Here is a 14,319-nt window from a genome sequence, read left to right as displayed (position 1 = left end):
CGCAGCGATCTGCGTCAGGCGCGCCTGTTGAGAGCGCGCACGAGCGCTAAAACACCAAAACTGCAAGCAACTTCCCGTGCATTAAACGTTTCGGTGGGGACGTGCACTGAAAATGATCATCTGTCCGGTGAACATGTGTCCGTGTTGCCAGTGAGCAGCGACCACTTTCCGGTCCCGGGCGGCGTCGCGCGTGAGCGCACTGCCCACATGTGGACTGTATGGACAGCTGAGTGACCCGCCGCGTCCTCTGATTTGACACACTCTGGAGGACGCCGAGTGTCCCTTCAGAATCACTACCTCCATTCACCGACCGGGCTCTCCAGAAGAACGGTCTACCCCCCAAAACACCGGGAGCGTCCCGCAGGCACGCCCGATGGAGCCGCCGGTCGACCCGGGCCACGGCCCGCCGGAGCTGGAGTTAACGGTGGAGAACGTGGAGTCGGTGAGTTCCCCGTCTGTCCCGTCACTTACTGAATCAGACACACAGCCGGATATCAGTGAAACATGCTGGTGAACGTGTCCTCAGAAATAACTAATGTCATGGAATTTTATATAAATAATAATAATTTAAAAAAAAACGCTCCCTGATCCTAAAAGAAGCGCATTCAGCGCAGTTTGACACAGTGAGATTAGGAAAACCAGAAAACCAGACAGTCTGTAACGTGATACCAGCTATAAGCATATGCTGTCCTAATAATAACCAGCAGCAAGTGCTTTGGATTAGTTGCTATGGCAACACATTTTTTTGTTACTATTGGTCATCCAAGATGGCTAATTATCAGTGCGCGTTAACAATGCAGCCTGGTTCATTTCAAAGTATTAATAAGTGGTTAGACTGGACCACTGTCACAGGAACAACAGCTCCAGTGAAATGTTTGACTAGAATCTCTGTTCTTCATAATAAAGTTACACAGCATCCCAAAAAAACTAATCAGCGCTGAAACAGTGCTTCTGATATGCAGCTTGGCGAATAACCCTTATAGTTCAGTTTAAACAGCTTTATTTATTCCAAAAAGGGGGAAATTCATTTGTAGCTTCCCATTCATGCATCAGTCAGTCAACACCGCGAATAAATGATCCATCAGTCTGTAAGGAAACATAAGAGGGAGGCAGAACACTGTAGATATAGCCTTATATCCAGGTCATGGAAGGAGATTAAACAAGATAAATCATATCAAACTGACAGTGAGTCAGTCTTCTTAAACAACATTTGGGAAAAGTGGCAATGCCGGCTGATTCATCCGTGTTTTTAACTGTCGTTACTAAACATTTCCCCTTTGCTCGAGTGTTTGCTCCACCGCCGGCCTCCTCTCCTCCTCCAGGCTCTCTACCAGCTGTACTTCGATCCAGACATGGAGCATAAGAACGAGGCCCAGAAGTGGCTGAGCCAGGCCCAGGCCTCAGCCCAGGCCTGGCAGTTCAGCTGGGCCCTGCTGGCCTCGGACAAGGTGCACAGCTCGGCTTCCAGAATGTTTCTGTTGTGTCTGAATCCTGTTTGAAAGCATGGGACAATAAAGTGATCGTCAAAGCTCTGAAACATTTTGTTTTTCAAACGCTGAATTTGAAGCTGGTGTTTCAGCTTGAATGTGATCGTGTCTTCATTCAGATCCCTGAGGTCCAGTTTTTCGGTGCCAGCACCCTCCACACCAAGATCTCCCGCCACTGGAGCGACGTCCCCCCAGAGCAGCAGGACAGCCTGAGGATCCAGCTGCTCTCCAGCATCCTGCGCTTCTCCTCCGGACCCAAGATGGTCCTGACCCGTCTGTGTGTGGCGCTGGCCTCCATGGCTCTGAACCTGATCCCCCAGGCCTGGCCGCAGCCCGTGGCGGACATGGTCAGGGCCTTCCAGCCTCAGGTCCCGGACGCGGAGGACGGGTCTGGGTCCGGGGCCGAGGCCGCCCGGGACCCCCAGGCTCACTGCCTGGCCCTGCTGGAGCTCCTCACCGTGCTGCCGGAGGAGTTCCATAGCAGCCGCCTGGCGCGGGCCCGCCGCGGCCAGCTGAGGGAGGCGCTGGCCGGGGAGTGGGCGGCGGTCTGCCCCATGCTGAGGCAGCTGCTGCAGAGCCGGGACTCCACCGGCCCGGTGAAGGAGAAGGTGCTGCGCTGCCTGTCCAGCTGGGTGGGGCTGGACGTGCCGCTGGGAGACAGCCAGGAGCTGGTCCAGGACTGCTTCGCCGCCCTGTCTGTCCCCGAGCTGTTTGACACGGCCGTGGAGACCATCGTCAACGCCGTCTCACAGCCCGACTGCCAGAGGTACCGTAAAGCTGCAGGATCCGCTGCGTCCGGGCCATCGTCGGTGCAGCGGCGTGTTTCTAAGAGGCTTCGTGTTCAGGTACGCCGCCGCCCTGGTGGACCTGATGCCTCTGGTTCTGGGTCTCCACGACCGGCTGAAGACGGCGGCTCAGGACGGGGACATGGAGACCTCACACGGCATCTGCCGGATCGCCGTGGCCATGGGGGAGACCCACTCCAGGTACATGAGGATCAGGACTTGGAACAAAATCCAGTCACATGAGTCTGGGGGTTTTCTGTTTGGCAATTTTAAAATCAATTTCTTTCCATTTTGGTTTAACAGTAATGAATTTAAATAAACCACTTGTTTATGACAGTGCTTTTTATATTGCATTGTTTTTGCAGTTTAAAGTATCCGAGTATTACTGTATTCTAAGAAGACACGAGGATGTCATGGCTGGGTTTTAAGAAAACTACATTTTTATGCTTTTATTTTTGCTCATTTTATACACAGGCAAAGCTCTTGAAAGAAAGTTCACAGGTAAAACAAATAAACCTAATGTTATGAGCCTTTTGGGGAAAATGTCTCCTGATATAGTTTGTAGACATCATTATTCCACTTTTTCTCTTGACCTGCTGTTAAAGCCACAAAAATCATCTAAATTGAAGAATTTAAATGGAATCAGCAGTCAAACAAATCCTAAAAAACGGGGAAAGAAGCATGTCATTCCAACAGCCCTGATGTTGATGCACGTGCACGTGCGCACGCACAGCACTGTGCTGTGACCATCTCTCACCATCCGCCTGTTTTTTTGTCTTCTTTGTCTGACCACGGCAGGGTTTTGCTGGAGCAGGTGGACCACTGGCAGGAGTATCTGGCTCTGGTTAACATGATTCTGTTCTGCACGGGGATTCCTGGACACTACCCGGTCAGCGAGACCACCAGCTCCCTGACGCTCACCTTCTGGTACACTCTGCAGGTACCAGAGTCCAGCCGGAGGGAAAGGCTTCAAAGCCTGGAGCTACTTTGTGCCTGCATCGTATTACATATATTTAAATACATTGTTCCAGTTTTTTGTGCAGCTTTCAGACAAAGAACTTGGATTAATTTTTTCGTTTCCATTTCCAGGATGATATCCTGTCGTTTGAGGAGGAGAAGCAGGCAGTTTACCTGCAGATCTACCGACCGGTTTACTTCCAGCTGGTGGACGTGCTGCTGCATAAATCCCACTACCCGTCCCAGGAGGAGTACGCCTCCTGGTCCTCCGACGACAAGGAGCAGTTCAGGATCTACAGGTAAGAAGCGTCTGTCGGGAACTTCGGCTTTAGAATACTGTTAGACTGTTAGACGAAGAAAAGCTTTTTTACAACTGACCAAAAAAAAATAATTGCAATATTTCCTGAATGTTTTCATAATGTTGCATTATTATCTATTAAAATTACGTGTTGTTTTGTAGAAATGATTTAAATTCATCCCAGGAGCCTGATCTATGTAGTGATTCATGGAGATTCCAGGCCTGAGACTGTGCCTGTCCCGGCCGGTTTCTCCACAGGGTGGACATCTCCGACACGCTGATGTATGTGTACGAGATGCTGGGGGCGGAGCTGCTCAGCAGCCTCTACGACCGGCTGGGCAGACACCTGATGGACCCCCAGCAGTCTGCCGCATGGCAGGTACTGAACGCTGATCCTAAACATCACCCATCATATGTCGGTGTTGGCTGTTTGCTGCCCTCCCCTGGTCTGAAAATACTTTTTCGTTCCATCTCAGGACACCGAGGCTCTGTTATTTGGCTTCCAGTCCATAGCTGAGACCATTGATGTGAACTACTCTGATGTTATTCCTGGTCTGATCGGTCTGATCCCCAGAATCAACATCAGCAACATCATGCTGGCCGACACCGTCATGTACACCATAGGTAGAAACCGCGCTCAGCGAGGAAGTCGCAGAGGATCCTGATTTAGCTTCATCTGACGAAGAGTTCAGCTCGTCTGAGCATTCGTTGCTCCTGTGTTTTTGAGCAGGCTCTCTGGCTGAGTGGCTGGCCGACCACCCGGTGATGCTGGGTGGCATTTTACCCATGGTGCTTCAGGGCCTGGAGAAGCCGGAGCTGTCGGTGTCCAGCGTGTCGACGCTGAAGAGGATCTGCAGGGAGTGTCGGCTCGACCTGGGCCCCTTCGCTCAGGACATCCTGGCCGTGTCGCAGGTCAGACCCCGGCATCGGGCTCTCGAAAGGATTCTGGCCGCTTTTCAGAAACCGTAACGCTTTTCTGTGCGTTTCTGCAGGACGTGCTGCTGAAAGAGACACACAAGGTGAGCAGACAGTTACTCTGCAAACACTGAAGACCACCGTCTGGGCTTAGGACAGCATTTATGGTGTGCACTGGCGTGTGTGTGTGTGTGTGTGTGTGTGTGTGTGTGTGTGTGTGTGTGTTTGTGTGTTTGTGTGTTTGTGTGTGTGTGTGTGTGTGTGTGTGTGTGTGTGTGTGTGTGTGTGTGTGTGTGTGTGTGTGTGTGCAGAGCAGCCAGTGCATGTGGCTGATGCAGGCCATGGGGTTCCTGCTGTCCGCCCTGCCGGTGGAGGAGGTTTTGGGCAGACTGCACACACTCATCAGCCCCCACATCCAGCAGCTGGACTCCCTGGCTCAGCAGGAGGTAAGGAGAATTCATAATACTTTACATTCAGTGTTAATGTTTTCATGTCATTTTGATGGAATGAGGAAACAGGAAGCTGATGATCAGGCATGGTTAAAGCTTTATGATTCTGCTGGGCGACAGTAGCTCAGTTGGTAGAGCAGATCGTCTTATAACTGGAAGGTTGGCGGTTCGATCCCCGCTCCCGCAGGCGTAAAACTGTCGTTATGTCCTTGGGCAAGACACTTCACCCACCTTGCCTAAGTATGAAAGTAGTGAGAGTGAATGGTTGGTGGTGGTCGGAGGAGCCGATAGCGCAGATTGGCAGCCTCGCTTCCGTCAGTCTGCCCCAGGGCAGCTGTGGCTACAGCAGTAGCTTACCACCACCCAGTATGGTGTGAATGAATAATGTAAAGCGTCTTTGGGTGTCCTGAAAAGCGCTATATAAAACCAATGCATTGTTATTATTATTCTGTTGGAGCCTAGGACTTCCGTCCAGCCGACTCCACCCAGTTCTTCGATTCTATGCTCGGTATGAAAAATGCCAAAACAGCTGACTGCAGATTATTTACCATTTATTCTAAGTATAGCCAGATGCAATGTTCAGCGCTGGACCTTACAGGGAAAAACATGGAGTATTTCGCCCCAAAAGGATCCTGATGGTTCACAAGACGGAGCTTTTATTCCATCTTCCTCTGGGCGGGGCCCCGACAGATAGGTTGGACTTTGTTCGCAATTGGACAATTTGGTGTTGATGTCAGCTGCCAACCGAGGGCTGGCATCATTATCGAGGATGTTTGGAACACTGGTGTGTGAGTGCTGTGAGTGCTGGTATCTCCAGAACATGTGACAGAACATCTCATAAACTTGGTGCAGTTGTCCCAGGAACAAGTGTCACAACGGCCTGACGTGCAGTGGATACAGCTGTCCCATGGTAGTAGTGCTAATTAAAGTTTATACCTAACAATTCTACATTCCTTTAAAGAGAAGCTCCTGAACATGCATGCTTTATGATTCTACATTCCTTTAAAGAGTAATCACAATGTCTGAATGCTCCACTGAGCTTTAATCTTAACTGGAACTCAGAACTTTACTGTGTTTGCACTTCGTATTCCGAGCGGTGAATTTCCTCCACGTTTAACAGTTTAATCACTTCGTCTTCAGGCCTCTGCTGCGCCTCCTAATACCTGCTCCTCTCCCTAAAGCCTGATCCCAGCAGCAAACAGACGATCAGCCACATCCTGGGGATGCTGTCCAGCCTCTTCACCACGCTGGACATCAACCGGGACGTGGACGGCCCGGAGGGAGCAGCCGGTCCCGGACCCACCGCGGCGCCGTGCAAGCAAAACCCGGTCCGTTCAGGGTGGTTCTGGGGAGAAAAAACTGAATTCAGATCAATTCAGTGCAGCATCTGTTTGGTTTGGGATGTGCAGGTCGTCGTTGTCCTGCAGCAAGTTTTCACGTTGATCCAGAGCATTCTGGGCAAATGGCTCCATGAGGCGGAGGTGGTGGAGGTGAGAGGCTCGTCCGTCGGCGGTCAGCGACTCGCTCTTACTCAGAGTCCCTCTCCGTCCCTCCGTCCAGGCAGTGTGCGGGCTCTTTGATAAATCGGTCCGAACCCTGCTCCACGACTTCGGGCCCATGGTGCCGCAGCTGAGTGAGATGTTGGGTCGGATCTACAGCAGCTCCCCCCAGGCCGCCGCTCTGGACCTGGCCCGCCAGGTACTGTGCCTTCCACCCGCCTAAAGACACGATTGAACGCTGCAGTGCAGACGCTCAGCATCACCGGTCCTCTCCTCCTTGTCTCTGAGTCCAGATGGTTCACATATTTGCTGCAGACGAACTTCACGTCTCCCACATCACAGGCCTGACGGAGGCGCTGACGTCCAGCACGCTCGCCATATTTCAGCAAGGTAGCGCGGAGCTGCAGGCATCCACCGCTTCTTCACACTCCTGTTTATCTCACGCTGTTTTTGATCAGGGCCACGGGATCATCCAGACATCGCAGAGTCTTTTATGCTCCTTCACGCTCAGGTGGGTTGTGTTTTCATCCTGCACGTTTATGTGAGAGAAAATCTGAACTTATGTGTTTCTCAACGATTAGATTCTTAAAAGGAAGCCCGATTTGTATCTGTGTGAGCAGCTGGATGTCAAAGCCCTGTTTTACTGTGGTGAGTGTTATTACCTGCTTATTTTGAGGGGTGAATTTGTGTTTTTTGAACAGTTTCCTTAAAATTTTAAAGAAATCTGTTTCTTTAATTTCAGGAATTCTGTCGGTCAAGTTTCCGGAGACTCCGACTGTAAAGGCAGCGTGTGTGTTCTTTGTGAGTCCGGCAGCGCAGGTTCTGCTGTGGATTCCAGCCGATCTCTGCCTCACGGACGCTTGTCGCCCCACAGGCAGAGTTTCTCGGCCGCTGTAAAGACATGCCGAGGCTGGGCGCGGCGCTGCACGCCGACGGGCGGCTGCTGACCGAGACGCTGCTGCAGGTGAAGCCGTCTGCCGGCCGCGGAGCGCCGTCTCCAGCTTGATGGAAGTGATGTTCAGCTGTTGGTGTTCTTCAATCAGGCGGTCGGAGGCGCGTCGCCTCGCAGCCTGACGGAGCACTTCGCGGAGGTGCTGCTGAATCTGAACCGACACTCTCCGGCTCTGCTGGCCCAGTGGCTGCAGGAGACCCTGCAGACCCCGGGGTTCCCCTCGTCCCACGTCTCCACGGACCAGAAGCAGGCCTTCACCCAGCAGCTGTTAAGGTAATCAGCAGTGGATCGCAGTGCTCCCATAAGCCACTGCATCCATCACCCTCCCCAGCCTCCACCCGCCTCGTCTTCGACATTATTTTCCCTACAGTGTTGTGATGCAAGCAGATCAAACGTGTTTCCTATTTATTCGTGTTTAGAGAGACTGGGGTTCTGGAATGAAATTCACAAAACATTCAGCATCTTTTTGGTGTGAAGCAGGGGTGTTCAACCTGCGGCTCTGGGGCCACATGTGGCCCTTCAGTCCCTCTGTAGCGGCTCCACGAAGCCTTCACCGCATGATACGTGAGCATTTAACTTAGTTTTATATTATATGATTCGTCACTCTGGGTTCAAAAGGGATTAAAAAAAAGGTTCAAGTGAAATTGGGAAAAATAGCAAAAACCACAAGAAATGAGGGAAAAAGAATGATAGAACTGGTTAAAAACCCGAATTGTCTCCAATTTCTAACATTAGAAAATGAAATATGGCAGGAAAAAGCATAAAAAACTGTTTAAAAGAGGTAAAATTGATAAAATGTCAAAACTGTCAACCAAAAAAGCTCGAAAAGAACAAAAATGTTAAAATCAGGAACAAAAACGGGTTCAATGTTATAAAATGTTCTCTGTTCTGAACCGGAGTTAAAACCTGATGAATGCATCATATTTTGTTTGTGAAGCTTCCTGAGCTGCATTCTCCTCGTTTTTAGAGGTTAAATGTTCTTTACGGCTCCAGACCTGTTGGAGCTGAGGGAAAGTCACTCTTTTGGTCCTGAAGGTTGCAGAACCAGGATGTAAAGTTTTGATAAATAACACCGTTTAGAGAACATACTTGAAAGTTCACTTGGAGCACCGAGCATAGTCACTTCCTGTTTTCTCCATTTCTTCCAGGGAACAAACCAACAAGCGTCGAGTCAAAGAGATCGTCAAGGAGTTCTCTCTGCTGTGCCGAGGCCTGCAGGGCTCTGGGTACTCAGATTACTAGGCCCAGGCAGTAATCGCTCCCACACAGCCGTCATCGATGAAGACCGAGTTAAATTAGATCAACTCCTGTTCTCCAAAACTTCCCACAATGCTTCCAGGCTGCGGCTCGCTGTGGAGTTTCCTCAGTCTTTTAAGGTTAATGATTGCTGCGCTTCTCAGATGGTCACGTGACCACGCCGACAGGTATCTCCTCAAGCCCGCCATCCAGGTTTCAAGCCTCAGCCTCGTGGGACGGCCGAAACCGAAACCCGATCGGTGGACGAAGAGTCAGAAAGAACAGGAGGGCCGGTGGAGAGTGGTCTCTGCAGCAGGTTTAATGAGTCAGGTCGAAATGAAAAAGTGCCACAGTGCCATTCTGTAACCATTCACAACAAAGCCAACGCTCCGTCTTTCAGCTGACATGAAAAAACCAATAAATACATCATCTGTCGCCACAGCTGCAGCAACTGCAACTGCCTTCTCTCATTTATTGGTCTTCTGTAACTCATAATCGCTCATTAAAAAAATATCACCAAAAGAAGAAGGAAAGCCCCGGCCCTGGTCAGACGTCTTCTCAAAAAAAAAAAATGATGCTTTATCGTCACGTGATGCAGCTCAGAACTCCTGGACAGTAAAATCTGCTGATCAACAACTCCATCACTCCCACAACAGAAGAACAGGAACCGGGTCGCGGCGGCGGCGAGCTGCTCCGTTTGGGTTCAACCACTGAGGGACGGCGCTTTCCAGGGTTTAGCTGCATCCTTCATGGAAAGGAAAAAGAAAAAGGGAGTTCTGTTGAAGTGTGGTTGGTGCTGAGAGGAGGGGTCAGGAGGTCAGTCTCTGAGCGCAGCCGCCACGCCGTCCTATCGGATCCTGGTGAAGAGGTTCAGCACCGACTTGGACTCCTGTTAGAGAGAGAGAGAGAGAGAGAGAGCAGAGTGAGGAGCGCCGGACGCCGAAGCGGGACAGGAAGTGGACGTCCGCCGGTACCTTGGTGCAGCGCGTCTTACTGAAGACGTTCCAGAAGCGCAGCGTCTCGTCTCCGGCGCCCGTGACGATGGCCTCGCCGTCTGGAGACACGGCCTGTCAGCGGGGGGAGAGAGAGAGAGAGGGAGAGAGAGATGCTGCATGAACATCTCGTCCTAACCCGTCCGGCTGTGGGGACGCCGGGTCCTACCAGGTACAGGACTCTGTAGGAGTGTCCGGTCAGCTTGGCCACCTGCGTGAGGGACGGGTACTTCCACACCAGGATCTGGTTCTGGGAGTAGCCGTGCGTGCTCACCTGGAAACACAGAACAACCCGGCTGAAGGAGGGGGAGGGGCCGGGGATGGCGGCGGGGCGGCGGCGGCGGCTCACCAGCTCGTTGGCGTGTTTGGACCAGGCCAGGTTGCAGACCTGGGAGCCGGTGTCAGTGCTCTGCAGCGCCTGGCCCGTCAGCGTGTTCCAGAAGCGCAGGCAGCGGTCGGCCGTGCCGCCGCCCGACGCCAGCAGGCCGTGCTGGTGCGGCGACCAGGCGATGGCCTTGACGGCGGCCAGGTGGTCGCCGTACTGCTGGACGGGCAGCAGGCTGGAGCTGTTCCACACCAGCAGCTGCAAAGACGCGCGTCAGTCACTCCGCTCGGCGTCGCGCGCAACGTGTTTCTGGGGATCGAACGCGGCGCCACCTTGTTGTCGTTTCCTCCGGAGGCCAGGTGCTGGTGGTCCGGCGACCACTTCAGACCGCACACTTCCTGCCGGTGGCCCTGGAGCCTCCTCTCGGCGGCGGCCGGCGTCCGAACGTCCCGCTGCAGGATCACCCGGTCCCGGCTTCCCGACGAGAGCTGCTCGCCGTTCCAGGCCAGGGCGCCTCGGGCAGCGAGGAGAGGCCACGTCACCACCACCGCCGTGTGTGTGTGTGTGTGTGTGTGTGTGTGTGGCCTCACCGACTCGGGCCGAGTGGCCCTCCAGGCTGGTCAGCTTCCGTCCTCCCGCTGCGTCCCAGATCTGGACGTAGCCTTTGTGGGTTCCGACGGCGACCAGGCTCCCCTGACGGACCGGAGCACAGCAGGAGGCCGTCCCTCAGTGTCTGATTAAAAAACTTTTCCCTTTTCCAATTTAAACATCCTACAGCTGAACCAAATTTGTACATTTCAAATTGAACATAAAATAATCTGCACTTCCACATTACCTCATTGCTTTCATTAATATTCCTGTGAACAAAAGGTTTTTGCATAAACACTTTGTAACTTTTGAAGTTCTGTTGGAACTTTTGAAAAAATCCTTCATTTGATTTCGTGTTCTTTTAAAATTCCCCTTTTAACCAGTTTGTTTTTATGTGTCAAGTTTCTTCTCCTGATCTTCATGATCGGGCTGCGTTTCATGTATCAAGGATGAAATAAGAATAAAGCGACGAAGACCTTTACTTAAAAAAAATCTTTTTGAGAAAAAGACGTCAAGATATGTCTAAAAAAAAAAAAAAAAGAGACTTCATAGTGGAAGAGAAGATGAAAGGCAATTTAAATAAAAATAAAAATCATAATTTGATTTGAAGTTACATTCTGAAACCTAAACTTAATGAGGTGGAAAATGTTTAAAGATTTAGCAAAATATGTTGACATGAGCAAAAAATGTTCATCAACACAAAAGTAAAAATTTCATTGAGAAAATGTCAAAAAAGACAGCTGGGAAGAAAAATGTGAAATCACCCTGGTCTGCCTCATAACCCTCCTCCTGTTTCCTCAGCAGCCCTGCATGAACGAATGAAGGTTCCGGAAACTCACCCTCTCGTTCCAACACACTGACGTAACCGAGTCTCCGTCCACAGAGAGGTCACACAGCCGGGTCACCTGAGGGACACGGACACGGTAAACCGCCGGTCCGGACGGCCGGACGGGTCCGGACCCGGCGGCTCACCTGGCTGGTGCAGGCGCTCCACAGGTAGACGCAGGCCCCCAGCCCCACGCTCAGCAGGTTCCCCGCCGACCAGTCCACCAGGTTGAGGTAGAAGTCGTCCTGCAGCTCCGGGGCGTCCAGCACCTTGAAGGGGATCTTGGAGATCTTCCTGGCCGGCTTGCGGGGGGAGCGGAGCAGCTTGTGGCTGCGGAAACAGACAGGCGTTCAGGGCCGGCTGTGAGGAGCGGCGCCCGGAGCCGGAGGTTCGGCGTTACCTCTTGTTGCTGAGCGGGGACAGGGAGTAGGGGGACACTTCACCGTCACCGTCCAGAGGCGCTCTCCTGGTGTGGACAGAGTACTGAGACACGAGAGGCGAGTCAGGAACAGAGCATCGGTCAGTCAAACGCGGCACGCTGGCTGGATTCGTACCCTGAAGACGCCGCGGCAGTCCTGAGACAGGACGGCGTGGCGCCGCTCGTCGGTGTGGGGGTCCGGCACCGTGTCGATCCCCGCCCCCAGCAGCTCGTTCCTCAGCAGGGCCGCGTACGCCACGGCGTCTGGGGGGGGTGGCAGAGCAGGAGGAGACTCAGACTCCTGGCTGATCTGAACAGGAGGTTCTGACCCGAGTCTGACCTTTGCTGGAGTCGGAACTGGCGTCCTTCGCTTTGTGGTTCTGACTGGGAGAGCGGCAATTCTCCTGAGAGAGAGGGGGGGGGGGGGGGTAAGAGGGGGTCAGAGACAGCTTGGTGAGCAGCAGAGCCACAGTCTGAATGAGTCTCGGGCCGCTGCTCACGTTGGCGTAGTGGAAGTTGATGCTCCAGTTGCTTCCAGCTCGGGTGGGAATGAAGCGATCGCCAGACTTCACGCTGACGGGGCTGCAGGTCGCGCTCAGAGCCTGGAGGAAGATTCAACATTACACACACGCGCGCGCACACACGCACACACACAGACCCAGACCCAGACCTTTTTGAGGCGGGGGTCTGCCGGCAGGTTCTGGTGGTTGATCTGCCTCAGCAGCCTCCTCTCGTACTCCTGGTCCATCTCCTCACAGCTGACCGGAGCCCCCCCCCCCACCCTGGGTTTTTTTTTTTTTTTTTTACACCTCCGCGTCCTCGCGGTGAGAAGCCCCGCAGAGGATTTCCATCCCTGTTGACGGAGAGAGCAGAAATTCAGAACGGGGACAATTGTGCAACATGCAGCAGCGAGCTGGTGAACCGAGCGGCCCGGGCAGCCCGGAGAAACCCCGCATGTGACACCCGGCCGGGGTTAAACCCCCCGGGCCGCCGACCCGCAGTCACACCGAAATAAGAGGGGGGATCGCCGGGATGACAGCCGCACGGTTGTCATGGCATCACGACCGCGGACACAAACACCCGCTCCGGAGCCGCTCGGAGTCCGCAGCCGAGCCGAGCCGAGCCGCGGCTCCACGCCGCTTCTCACCGACTGGCGCGGGGCTCAGGTCACCACATCAGCCCTCATCTCCGGACGGAACCGGCAGCCCGGCGGCGGGAGGACCGGCGTCGCTTTCCTCCGAGTGGCGGCGGTACATCCAAAAAAGAAAAACAGAAACGCCAAAGGCGACCCGCGGTGTTGTTTATGTTCGTGACAAAGATGGCGACCGAATCAGCTGGAGCACAAATTGTTTGGTTGACTTCTGCTGCCTGTGTGGACGGCGGCGGCTCGACAGTGACGCCCGCTGGCCGCAGCGGGTAATGCAGGCCAGGCGGACACTCCGGCTGTTCCCCGTCTGGCCACAGGGTGTCGCTGCTGGACTGTAAAATGATTTCTTGTGCCTCAGGCTGTTTTAAATGCACTGAACTGCAATACATTTCGAATTTACAGCACAAAAACATATTTCGTTTGATATGCATGAAGACAAACAAATAGGAAGACAAAGAATAAATGAAGCCAATTAGAGGAATTATGGGAGGGGTTTAGTGTTAAGTGTTTTTTAATCTATAAAAAAAAGACTCATTAAATTGCATTTTTTTCCAATAAATTACATTTTAGAGCTGTATACACTGATCCAGCACAAACCCTACTGGAGATCATGTCAGTTCGTTTAAATATTCTAGACAGAGACACATTTGCATAGGAAAGATCATAAACGAGTGGCCTTTCAGTAAGACGCAGGACAAAACACCTGTTCACTAGAATAAACGCAAACCTCAGTCTTATTATCAATGCAATTCAAATCAATTTATAAACAGGCAGGAAATAACAGGCAAGAAAACAATAAAACACGTGATTAAATTGGTAATTGTCACCCTCCACAAAAGAGTTTTCAGAAATCCAGCTGAAAGACAACTTACAGCACCACTTTTACAAGCTTCACAAAGCTTCGACAACAGGATTAAGTCAACAAAACCCTCTCCTTCATCAGAGAGTCAGAAGCAATTGGCCGCTGCAGCAGAGGTCAAACATTTGAACTTACAGAAATCCAGGCCACCTTGGACCTGCTCCACTCCCACACACACCTCCACCTCAACCTGCTGATTAGAGAAGGACTCACCTGGGTGGAATTCACAGGTGAAGGCTCGACTCTACACACTCAACCACCAGTGCTGTGGTGGTAGTTGTGGGGTTCTACTGTTTGCCAGCCATGTGTTGTTGGGTTTTCTCTGATCGTTCTGGTTCCTGGTTTCCCCATAGAGGCTGAGCTAAACTGCCCTGGACTGCAGTTGTCTCTCTGTATCGTCCCTGATGGACAGGCGGCTGGGACTGGCTGCAGGACACACTGACCCTCAGTGAGATCGTTGACTTTAAAAAAACACAATTCATTTATGCCATTGCATCATTTTCTTAAAGCAATCAAGCAGTGAATTTAATAGATGCTGCAAAATGCTGAATCTCGTCCTGTGGCAAAGCAAAAAGACAAATCGGTC

At 52.2% G+C, this 14,319-nt stretch overlaps 2 protein-coding genes across 2 annotated transcripts; one reads left to right on the top strand and one right to left on the bottom strand.

Annotated features, from left to right (window-relative positions):
- The first annotated feature begins 138 nt into the window (after positions 1-138).
- On the top strand, positions 139-8,884 carry LOC115405576 (importin-13-like). Its single transcript, XM_030115191.1, has 21 exons — positions 139-442; positions 1,323-1,448; positions 1,607-2,253; positions 2,333-2,473; positions 3,071-3,212; positions 3,362-3,528; positions 3,786-3,906; positions 4,004-4,151; positions 4,258-4,439; positions 4,520-4,546; positions 4,754-4,888; positions 6,073-6,219; positions 6,301-6,381; positions 6,452-6,589; positions 6,684-6,780; positions 6,849-6,901; positions 6,972-7,038; positions 7,133-7,191; positions 7,265-7,354; positions 7,434-7,615; positions 8,491-8,884. The coding sequence occupies exons 1-21, from the start codon at positions 374-376 to the stop codon at positions 8,582-8,584; spliced, it is 2,913 nt and encodes a 970-aa protein (XP_029971051.1). The 5' UTR covers positions 139-373; the 3' UTR covers positions 8,585-8,884.
- fzr1b (fizzy/cell division cycle 20 related 1b) lies at positions 8,875-13,088 on the bottom strand. The gene is made up of 14 exons (XM_030115192.1): positions 12,875-13,088; positions 12,398-12,580; positions 12,228-12,329; positions 12,068-12,131; positions 11,864-11,991; positions 11,710-11,792; positions 11,456-11,639; positions 11,323-11,388; positions 10,486-10,588; positions 10,228-10,409; positions 9,920-10,153; positions 9,740-9,844; positions 9,553-9,645; positions 8,875-9,467 (listed from the first exon to the last, which is right to left on the bottom strand). The coding sequence occupies exons 2-14, from the start codon at positions 12,473-12,475 to the stop codon at positions 9,426-9,428; spliced, it is 1,464 nt and encodes a 487-aa protein (XP_029971052.1). The 5' UTR covers positions 12,476-12,580; positions 12,875-13,088; the 3' UTR covers positions 8,875-9,425.
- Positions 13,089-14,319: the final 1,231 nt, after the last annotated feature.

This window comes from Salarias fasciatus, chromosome 18 (genome assembly GCF_902148845.1).
Source record: "Salarias fasciatus chromosome 18, fSalaFa1.1, whole genome shotgun sequence".
Classification (NCBI taxonomy): Eukaryota; Metazoa; Chordata; class Actinopteri; order Blenniiformes; family Blenniidae; genus Salarias; species Salarias fasciatus.
The sequence above is the reverse complement of the archived record's forward strand: the minus strand, read 5'-3'. Positions and strand labels throughout refer to the sequence as shown.

Bases quoted from the DNA above. Each gene is read 5' to 3' on its own strand.
- LOC115405576 (XM_030115191.1), top strand. From the start codon at position 374: ATGGAGCCGCCGGTCGACCCGGGCCACGGCCCGCCGGAGCTGGAGTTA. The intron at 443-1,322 runs GTGAGTTCCCCG...CTCCTCCTCCAG, and splicing joins CGGTGGAGAACGTGGAGTCG to GCTCTCTACCAGCTGTACTT. The intron at 4,547-4,753 runs GTGAGCAGACAG...GTGTGTGTGCAG, and splicing joins TGCTGAAAGAGACACACAAG to AGCAGCCAGTGCATGTGGCT.
- fzr1b (XM_030115192.1), bottom strand. From the start codon at position 12,475: ATGGACCAGGAGTACGAGAGGAGGCTGCTGAGGCAGATCAACCACCAG. The intron at 11,793-11,863 runs GTACGAATCCAG...CTCGTGTCTCAG, and splicing joins ACTGCCGCGGCGTCTTCAGG to TACTCTGTCCACACCAGGAG. The intron at 9,845-9,919 runs GTGAGCCGCCGC...CTGTGTTTCCAG, and splicing joins CCAAACACGCCAACGAGCTG to GTGAGCACGCACGGCTACTC.